At 52.9% G+C, this 10429-nt stretch overlaps 4 protein-coding genes across 4 annotated transcripts; all 4 read left to right on the top strand.

The window, feature by feature from the left end:
- Positions 1-1361: 1361 nt before the first annotated feature.
- Positions 1362-2280, top strand: GCG54_00004713 (uncharacterized protein; the record flags this gene model as incomplete). The annotated part of the gene is made up of 3 exons (XM_045404758.1): positions 1362-1518; positions 1539-1864; positions 1915-2280. The coding sequence occupies 3 exons, from the start codon at positions 1362-1364 to the stop codon at positions 2278-2280; spliced, it is 849 nt and encodes a 282-aa protein (XP_045262701.1).
- A 1264-nt stretch (positions 2281-3544) lies between these two features.
- GCG54_00004712 (Short-chain dehydrogenase/reductase 3) lies at positions 3545-4770 on the top strand (the record flags this gene model as incomplete). Its single annotated transcript, XM_045404757.1, has 2 exons — positions 3545-3938; positions 4013-4770. 2 exons carry the CDS (start codon positions 3545-3547, stop codon positions 4768-4770), a joined length of 1152 nt encoding a protein of 383 aa, XP_045262700.1.
- Positions 4771-5538: 768 nt separating this feature from the next.
- GCG54_00004711 (uncharacterized protein) lies at positions 5539-7245 on the top strand (the record flags this gene model as incomplete). Its single annotated transcript, XM_045404756.1, has 1 exon — positions 5539-7245. The coding sequence occupies one exon, from the start codon at positions 5539-5541 to the stop codon at positions 7243-7245; it is 1707 nt and encodes a 568-aa protein (XP_045262699.1).
- A 786-nt stretch (positions 7246-8031) lies between these two features.
- On the top strand, positions 8032-10166 carry GCG54_00004710 (uncharacterized protein; the record flags this gene model as incomplete). The annotated part of the gene is made up of 2 exons (XM_045404755.1): positions 8032-8468; positions 8525-10166. The coding sequence occupies 2 exons, from the start codon at positions 8032-8034 to the stop codon at positions 10164-10166; spliced, it is 2079 nt and encodes a 692-aa protein (XP_045262698.1).
- Positions 10167-10429: the final 263 nt, after the last annotated feature.

Raw genomic sequence — 10429 nt, 5'->3', positions numbered from 1 at the left:
GTAAGTCTTATTATTATCCTCAACTATTACCTCACCGCAGTGCATCATAAGGACATACTTTTGACTGCGATCGACTTGTCCTCTGAAATACAGGAGAAAGTGTCCTCATCTTATGGGATCAGGGACTTGTTCTCAACCAGTGCAAGAGCGGCGAGTCTCGTCACGCTCTGCCCCAGGCATAGGCCGTACAAAGGCCGTGCAACTTGAAAATTTTGTGGGATTCAACGCTGAAGAAATGAGATAACGGCAGCAAGTCAGAATAAACGTTCACGTGTTCTTCGCCTCAGACGCGCTACTCAGCCATCAAGAATGATAGAAACAGGAACATGTCTCACTCGGGTGAGTGAAGTATCAAGGAATTTGTGGGTTCAATCAATGGATATGAACTGTGATGAAATGGGTGAATGGAAACAAGAGAGGAAGAGGTTTAGGTGAGGGCCCTTGGCAGCGGAACAGCGAACCGAAGAGACCGAGGGGGCCAAATGCTCCACTGGTTTGGCGTAAAGCGTGTGCTGTGGGTTTAATTAGGCGTTGGCTCGTGCGTCGCAGCGTCTCATTTCCATCCAACGGGGGCCACCATTCGACTTCATGGACATTGCAGGAATCCGTCCTCCACCGTCTCTACGCCTGTTCAATCTGAAACCTGCCCTGCATCAAGAGGGCGTCGCACCCTTTGACATCCGCGGGGCTGCCATCTTAATTCCCAGCTGTTATATGGCTTCTCTGTCGTGTTCCATTCGCTCTGCCCTTGCCCACGTCATGCACAGACGAAGGGCAGATCGTGTATCGTGAGCCTGCCAGCCTGAGCCTGTCGCGATGGAACGCCTGGCCCGCTGCTGTCATCCGGGAGGAACACGGCATGACTTTAATGCTCTTAAGTTCAAGGTTATCTGCCGTTCGCCGTGTCGGATCGCCGCTGTCAACGGGCGAGGAGGTGTTCATGGAACAGATGGGAGGTTCCAGGCTTTTGCCCTCTGAGAGAATCGGCTCCTCTGGTAGAGTCAAGACCTGCTGACGTCCCAGTCTCTTGGGATCTTGTTCTGGTCTTGTTTTTCCGTCCTCCCACCCTCTTCATCCAAACCATCCCAGCAGCCATCCCGCGGGTGCCAAATGCTCATTTCCTGAGAGTGAGCCCGCATCTAAATACCCTCTGGTTTAGGGCCGGTTCCCACTTTTCCCTTCGTTTTGCTGAATCCAGGACCCTGTCATTCCCAGAGTCTTGGATGCTTCAGGCGGCCTAAATACTCATTGTTGCCGTCCTTCCGAGGACTTGCAGCTCTGGTCCTCTTCACCCGTTTTTCGCGTGTCTCGATTCACCTCTCGCCGTCTAGCTGCAACGCAGCGTCCCTCTCCCGCCCATGATGGTTTCTTCCTTTTCGTACGCGGCGACGCTGCTGTCTCTGTTCGCGGCCTCCAGCTCGGCCCAGAACCTGAACTTTACGATTGCCAACGGCCAGATCTTTACGCCCGGTCTGGTCATTCTCGACGCCCCACAGCCCGGCACACCGCTTGGAGGAGGTAAGCATCTGAGGTATCAGTAATGGCGAGCTCTTTGGTGTTGACCGATGCAGACAATCTCCATGTTGCGCTGGACGTATCCACGAACGGCAAGATGCCATTGCCGCCTTATGCCTCGAACAGCCCTACCAAGATCTTCAACGTCACAATGTTCCTATCCAGCTACACGACCGGCCGCAATTTTACCATCACCAACGGCACGGCATCAGCCAACAACGCTAGCTTGGGCGACATCATGTTCCAAGAGCCCGGCAGCACGGTCAAGCATGTCAACTGGATCTGGCCCGACTGTCTGGTCGGCGATGGCCAGCCGTCTTCGACCGGCAGCGACCGTGGCGCTTACAATGTGCGCCACCCGCCCATCAAGCATCCCCCTCACGCTAACAAGCTTTCCAGATTTCAATCCGCCAAAACTACCGCCTAAACGGCGAAGACCACTACACAATCTTTGACGTGCCGATTTCCGTCACAAACAGCATCTCACAAAAGAACGGGCGGCCTTCCTGCGATGCGCTAAACAACCCGCTGCTCAGTGACCAAGAACTCAACGCCACAGCGGCAAACGCCATCGGCGTACTCTTCGCGCCGGGAGACTCGACGCAGATTGAAGTCAAGGCCGGCAACGGCAACGACGACGGGCTAGGCGACACCAAGCCGGAGGCGACGCCCGGCGACGGCCTCGGAGCCGGTAGCACGCTCAGCTGGAGAGACGGGGCGCATTGGCTGTGCCTGCTGAGCATCGGCGCCGCACTGATGCTGTAAGTGAGACGGCGGATCAGATGTAATCATCTTATTTTCGTGATACCCGGGACGATGTGCTGTACATAATAGGACACGGCTGCTTAATCGAGCCGAGGGACTCGCTCGTATTCGTTGGCGGGACGGATGACACCAGCAGCGACCTGGTAGTGAGGTCGTGCACGCTTTAACGGCCGAACAATATTCCCCTTCTAGAAAAACCACAATTTAAACTCTGGCGAATCCAGCCAGGGGTTCTTTACAAGAAAAGAAAGAATCCATTCAGACTCAATGTTTCTCAGGCGATCTGGTCGGCCAGTCTATTACGCACACAGCTGGAAACCCATTCCGGGGCCCCACTCCTCCTCTCAGAGCCCCCGGGTCGGTGGCCATCCGCGACGTCCATGCCATCCGGTGGCCCCCCTTCCACTCATTCGCCGACGAACTGCTCTCCAGAAATGGCAACGCCCATCGCCCGATAACCGCCTCACATGCGCAAAGTGCAAAACCATCCCCACCGACCTTCTAGCTCTCCCGTCGTACAACGGTGAATGGCTCGCCCTATCAGAACGCGCTCTAGGCGGACTTCGCATCCGAATCAGCAGTCCTAGGCCCTGGTCCCGTCTACTGCAACGGTGCCTCCCCCAGATTCCCCGCACTTTCGTTCGGCTGCACCAAACCTCGGCTGCGCATTACCTGCCGCTACCGCTGCTCAAGCTGCAATAGACTGGGAAACGGTCAGAAACAGCACATGGATGGCGGCAGCTGTTCTCGCCAAGCAACGGCAACACCTACACTATGAAGGCACTCAGCATCGAGGAGCTTGGAGCTCCAACGACCCTTGCTCGTCTATTTCCCGGACGCCCTCTTTCCCCCCAGCCGTTGAAACTCCTTTAAGTATGGGGGTCGCTTGCCGGAAACGCGGTGGTGTGATGTTAGACATTGCCTGCTTTCTTTTTTTTCCCACCTTCGCATCTCACCCTCGATAGTGTTGATGACGTTGTGAGAGCACCCGCAGAAGCTTTTTGGAAAAGGTTGAGCCCGCGCCCAGAAGTTGGGTCGATTTACGGTTGTTCTGTAACCCACAGCCAGGCTTCGCTCCGACCCTGAGCTGCCATCTGATTTTCTGATTCCAATCGTGCTGGTTGCCATCAACCACACCTCGCTTTCGGTCCTGCCCTCCTAGGTATAAGAGCCTCTGGTTCCACAAACTCACCTGGCCCAATACATCACCGCCAACCTCCTCTCGTGGAACGGCCCACGCGTAACAACCGCGTCGAACCTCAGAATGCCGATGCACCAGGGCTTCCTCCCTCGCGAGGGCCTCGTCGCCGATCCCATCTTCCGCCTCATCGGACGCACTGCCCTCAACCCAGCCCTCGTGCTACCGCTGCTCCTGCTCGCCCGCTACACCAAGAAAGGCGGCGACCTTTCCATTCTACACCCGACAGCGTTCTCGGGCCTCAAGAAGTTGGCATGGCTTTCGGTGCTGCGAATGGCCGATCAGTGGCTCTCGTCGCGCTCGCTGAACAACTGGGTCTCTGACCGGTACAACTGGTCCAAAGAGATCGTCCTCGTGACCGGTGGCGCTGGTGGTATCGGAGGTCAAGTAGTTCAACTGTTCGCTGAGCGTGGCACCACCGTCGTGGTACTAGACATCCAGGAGTTGACCTACACTGCGGGTAAAGCGTTCCCCCCTATTGCCCCAGGGCTTCCTGACCTCTCACTTCAAGTCATTTACTAACACAATCAACAGCCTCCAACGTCCACTACTTCAACTGCGACATCACTTCCACCGAAAAGCTCGCCGCCGTGGCGCGGGAGATCCGCGCTCGCATCGGCCACCCGACGGTCCTCATCAACAACGCCGGCGTCGCCCGCGGCAAGACGATCCTCAACTCCACCGAGCGCGATGTCAAGTTCACCTTCGACGTGAACACCTTTGCCCACTTCTGGACCGTCAAGGAATTCCTCCCGAACATGATCGCCACCAACCACGGCATGGTCGTCACCATCGCATCCTACGCCGCGTGGTTGACAGTCCCCAATATGGTCGACTACGGCGCCTCGAAGGCCGCCGCCATGGCCTTCCACGAAGGTCTCTCTGCCGAGCTCGTGACCAAGTATAACGCCCCCCGTGTGCGGACGGTCCTGATCAATCAGGGATACACCAAGACGCCGCTTTTCACCGGCTACGAGCAGGGTCTGCAGTTCTTGATACCCGCCCTGGAGCCCGAGACCGTGGCAGAAGCAATCGTCAAGAAGGTTCTCGAGGGTACCAGCGGACAAGTCATCCTGCCCGCCGTTGGGTCTCTGCTGGGATCATTCAGGGGAATGCCCCACTGGTACCAGCACCACATGCGGTGTGACGGGCAGAAGCTGATGAAGAACTTTGCCGGAAGGCAGGTTGTGAAGGATGTTGAGAAGTACTACGAGGAAAAGGACCAGCAGGACAGGCCAGAGGAAAGCACCGTGCTCGTAGGAGAGCAGCAGGCTGCGAGTGGGATCGAATGAGGCGGAACACATGAAGGATTCAGTGGGATATAAAAATGAGTGAGTGTTATACTCGGATAGGTGGTGTAACTCTAATTGTCCCCGTCGTGGGTATTTCACAGCGCTTCCCGGGAGGTATTGATAGGACAATTTCCATTGATCAGCTACTGAAGGAGCATCCAAAGGGGGAAAAAGTTCAAAAAGTGGCTCGAACCCATGGACTCCAGCGCCGGATAAACGTAATCTCTGTGTTCAGCTGGCATACTAGTTCTACCATACTGGGCAGATTCACGGCCACTTATTCCGGGCGCTGTTGCTCAGTCCTGACGCAGACCTCCTTAAATATCTTCTGGGCCGACTCACTCTTCAGGTGACTCCTGCTCACCTTTACGATGAAAGCATTTTCATCATCGTCTTGGGCCTTGGAAGCTACTACACAGTCAAATTACCTTCTCGAGACTCGTACGCTGGGTAATTTCTTCGCCAAAATTGTTGACTCAAGCGACTGGTAAGCGACAGGCGGGATGACAACGGTAGACTAATACTGCATCCAGTCTTGACTGCACTTCAATCGAAAGACTTTTATTCATCATCCATATCACGAGCATTGCGACACTCCATACGGAAATCGCATGGGTAGCTGCTGCCTGGAGCTTCCCTGCAAGCTTGTTGGTCCACACGCACCTTCTTCCATTTGGCATTCCAACAGTACTTAACCGACGGTCCAAGTAGCGCCTTTCCATTTTCCACTTCTCAAACACATCCCATTCTGTCTGCAATACCGACAAGATGCCCAGAGTTTGTGGAAATCGCAACCTTTTCTCCGCGAAAGCCGCCTCTTTACCACTACCAGGACCGCCAACCCTACCGGACTCATTTACGGGATCTCCATCTGTCGTTGAGTCCATAGCCCAGCTACCTACCGAGCTAGCTGATGAAATCTTCTCACACCTCTCCAATCGCGATCTCAAAAGCCTACGTCTAGCTTGCGTCAAGTTCTCCGAGATTGTGCGTCCATACTTCCGTTTCGAGCGAGTCTTCATCTCGGCCAATCCTCGCAACATTGAAGTTTTCCGAGCGGTCGCAGAACACGAAACGTTCCGCCATGCCGTTCGTGAGATTGTATGGGACGATGCTCGCTTGCTCGAGGCGGAGGATTACCAAGATAGATTCGAAGACATTCGTCTCGACGGCGAGGAGTTTTATGACGAAGAAGCGGACAACTATGTAGAAGGCGTGCCGTGGTTTTACGTGCGAGCGTGCGAAAAGAATATCGAGGATCTACAGACACTAGGCCACGCCGATGTTGAAACCCTGCCGCAACACATCGAAACCGCGAAGCAGGTTCACGCGCCGCTCCCCGTGGATGTCGCATACGCCTACTATCAAGGGCTCCTCCAGCAGCAGAGGGATGTCCTAGCTTCAGGAGCCGATATCGCCGCTTTACGATGGGCACTAGACGGCAATATGTTTCCCAACCTAAAAAAGATCACCTTAAGCCCCCTCGCGCATGGAGTCCTCTTCACGCCTCTATACCCGACACCTATGATTCGGGAATTTCCATACGGCTTCAACTACCCGATCCCCCGCGGCTGGCCCGCATCGCCCGATCCTTGGACGATGGGCGCCGAGAACTGGGACTGCGAGGAGGTCAAGAACAGGTGGCGTGGCTTCCGCCTCGTGACTGCACTCCTGGCGCAACAGACGCGCGCTAATGCCCCAGAACTCGTCATCGAGGGCAACCAGATTGGGTCAGGCCTGACAGCTGACATCTTCTCGAGAGACGAAACGTGCAAAGAGTACGACGATCTCCTCGCGTTGGTCCACAGGCCGGGGTTCTCCGCGCTCACATTGCATCTAATGACCGGCGGCCAGGAATTGCAAAGCTATCGTGCCTTCCGCAACGGTCGTCTCCGGAAGCTGTTGTCTGCGAATCTTCAAAAGGTCACATTGAAGTTGGATCAAGACCGAAATTACGATTTCCAAGAAGATTGGGGCAACGCAGGTCGCCCGGATCTTTGCGTTCCGCTGCGCTCCGTCTTCCCGGTGGAGTCGTGGACGCAATTGACGCACTTTGGACTATTAGCCTTCCTCGTCAAACAACAGGATCTCCTCGATTTACTGGGGGCGCTTCCGGAAACACTTCAATCTGTCGAGCTGAGTTCCCTCTGGTTTATGAGTAATTCCGGAAGCTTTAGGGGTCTGCTTGAGGGTATCCGAGACGAGCTTGACTGGCGTGGGAGATCTGTTCGACCGCGTGTCTCCGTCCGAGTCAACTCGGATGCCCAAGTTGCGGCACGAAAAGTGTGGCTTGACAACGAGGTACAGGATTTTATCTATGGCAACGGCGAGAACCCCTTTCCAAGAGATTTCACGGGTTACGGGCTTCAAAGAGGCGTCGGTATAGAGAAAGATGCGTTTGAGCCGAGATTTGAGCGGCCGTATGCCTCCCGTGACAAAATGGTGGCTTTGGGGCACTGGCGATCCAATGTGTAGGGGTGGTAATTCTCTTTTCAATAACATCTAAATCGATAAGAGATTTTGAGCCACGCGTCTAAGCATATCTCTATAATAGACTGAAATGAATAGGGGGTCTTGAATTAACAATGATAGTATACAGCAATACTTTTAGCTTTGTGAGATTAGTGTTCAAATGATTATAACTTGCCCTTGGGGTTAAAGATGCCAGACCCTGGAAAATGAAACGATTGGAATCAGATGTGAGAAAGAGACAGATTAGTGATTCTGTTCCCAAGCGACTCTCCAGATCTTCAGCAGATCGAGCTGAAAATACGTAGTTGCACTCAATGCCCATGCATCTCGTATACTGCCGTCATCGTAGCACTGACCGAGCCTCACGTAAATCCAGCGAGTTATAGATCATGGTATAATCTCACAGGTGTTACTGTAACAAAGCCCAATGATTAGTGATTCAAACTACTTGAAATATGCATGCGCCTTTTTTTTACTTGCGTGTATGTGGTGGCTGCATCTCGTTGGACAGCCGAAATAATCGCATACATCACCTCCATTTGCTCTAGCGCCTGCGTAAATTCCATGTTTCTCTGTTCTTATTACTTATCAAACTTTCTACGGAACTCTTAGTCAACGTCTTGGAAAACCTCTCCAATCCCAAGATAAGCATCTACATGCAAATCAATGGCGTCTCCGACATGGAATGGCCATGAAGCCTCATCCGAGCCGCTGTCGCCCTCCTCATCGCCACCATACGTCAACGAAAGCACCTGCAATGTTCCAGAAGAGCTGGATACAGACGTGGAAATGAGCCAATGGCAGAGTCTCACGGCCAACATCAGCCCAGTCCAGCCAAGCAGGCGGTCCGAGGTCGAAGGTTTCGATGCGAGAAGCAGAACCAGCAGTACGACATCATTTTCTCTCGGGGAGTACCATTGGACCATTGAGGCTTCAGCAATTATTCTCAGCATCTCTTCCATGGTAGTAATTCTCATTCTACTACCGGTGTATGAGAATGAGCCCCTGTCTTCCTGGACGCTGCCAGTGTCCTTTAACGTCATCATCTCTGTCCTTGGTTCTACGTCACGAGCAGCACTGGCTTTCGCCATCAGTGCTTGCGTAAGCCAGGGAAAATGGAATTGGTACAGAAAGAGGAGCGATAACGTCATGATATTTGATCGCTTTGAGGAAGCAAGTCGCGGTCCTTGGGGCAGTCTTCGCCTACTTTGGTGGACAAAAGTCAGGTACGTCTTTTCGTGCTACCATATACCCAGATTTTCATACTCACAAACGTGTAAAGACACTGGACAGCTCTGGGAGCTTTATCCGCAGTTTTTCTTGTCGTGTTTGAGCCATTCTTGCAAGCGGTCGTTACCTTTTCAGGCGAAGAACTCGTGCTTGTCGGGACTGCGAACACCACTGGTATCGGAAGAACACAAAACTTGAGATCTGGATCTTGGATTAAAACCAATTTCAGAGGAATTCTCAGCGATGAGGGGTCGACTATGGGGGCCATTGAATTCGACTCTGTCCGCCCGAACTACGATTTCGACGCCCTTTCAGCCATATGTGAAGGCTTCTCCAATCTGAGCACTACAGACAACCACAAGCCAGCATTCACATGCTCCACAGTAAATTGCACATGGCCAGTCTATGCATCTTTGGCTGTTTGCAGGGGCTGTGACGACGTTTCGAGTCATATAACGAGGTTCAGCGGTAATGCGCCACTCGACAATGACACGATCTTCTCGACAAGCTATGGCTTCTCGGGCCGCAGCAGTGGTCTAGCCAGCTACACTGGATACGAGATAAAAAGTCAGAATCTGGAAATGACTAAACCTAACGGCTTGATATCTGAATGGCTGCCTTATGGTGAAACACGCAGGGCGGAATTGGCAACACAATCAACCTGTAATCCGGGAAAAACCGTCTCATTTCATCATCTAAAAACTCTCATTATATCTTTCTCCATGTTAAAAGTAAGTCCATCGTACCTCAACAACAGCCAAAGATGGGAGAGCACTGCTGTCACAGCAAAGGAGTGCGCCCTATACTTCTGCACTAATATATACCGGTCAGTCGTTGAGCAAACTGTGCTCAAAGAGGCGGTTCTGGGTTCCTACTCAAACAGGAATTTAGATTCCTATAACATCGGTGCGGACCTTACGCGAAGCAGAGTCTTAAACCACGTCTTGAATCATTCCTTGTATGTCGAAGACGAGGACTTGATGGCATCCGGATGGGATAGGAAATGGCGAGGTCTGATTTCCAGCGAAGAGATCCCGGCTGCAACTCCGATGTTATGGGATACGGATTTACAACTTCTGATTTCAGGCGAAGAATACCTTGCTGCGACTGGAGTCAATCAGAAGGGTGACTTGCGATTCAACATCACCCGCGAAACCACTTATACGTTGCTGCGTTGGTTTCGGGATGAGTTTTCACGACGCAGGAACCTGGCAACTAAACAACTGATATACCCCATCCCTTATTCCGACGTAACTCAGCCACCGGTGATCAACGCCCTTGGCACGTCACCAAATCTCACGAGAACATTCGATAACGTGGCTGCAAGCCTCACCAAATGGATACGCAACCGGTCACTACAAACCGAACCGTTCATAGGTGAAAGCACGGAGTGGGTAGTTCGAATCCGAGTCAACTGGGAGTTTTTGATTCTGCCCATTGGCGTACTTTTAGGAGGTTGCGTCTTCTGTGTCTTATCAATCTGGGAGACTCGGGATCTTGGGTTGCCAGCATGGCGGGGAAGCTCACTGGCGACCTTGGCGCATGGCCTTGACATGGACTCGAGATCGCTATTGAGGGAAGCCGGTGATGGTGCAAATATTACGGATCGCGCCAGAAGCCTTCGGGTTCGGTTTGTTGACTCGGAAGGGGGACCGGAACTGGCCCATGGCCCGGAGAAGACGCGCGTGGATTAAGGACGAGATTTCATCGTCTCCAGCGCACGATTCTCGTGTTGTCGTTGTCAAATCTGTTCCCATTCTTGGGATTGGCGCTGTATTTTCGATTTGATCGTGAATAGGCAATGGTGCTGAGAATATTGTTTCTGTCACTTTTCATAACCAATGGCCACTTTTACCCGTACTATCTCTTAAGAGCTGCTCCGGCCAGGCTGCACTTGGAAGATCATTTGTGCCGACTTCCCACCCGTCAATAGCTTGTAACCACATGGAAAGATTCA

This window comes from Colletotrichum gloeosporioides (genome assembly GCF_011800055.1).
Source record: "Colletotrichum gloeosporioides strain Lc1 chromosome Unknown consensus_54, whole genome shotgun sequence".
Classification (NCBI taxonomy): Eukaryota; Fungi; Ascomycota; class Sordariomycetes; order Glomerellales; family Glomerellaceae; genus Colletotrichum; species Colletotrichum gloeosporioides.
Note: the sequence above shows the minus strand (reverse complement) of the source record. Positions and strands in the feature narration are given on the sequence as shown.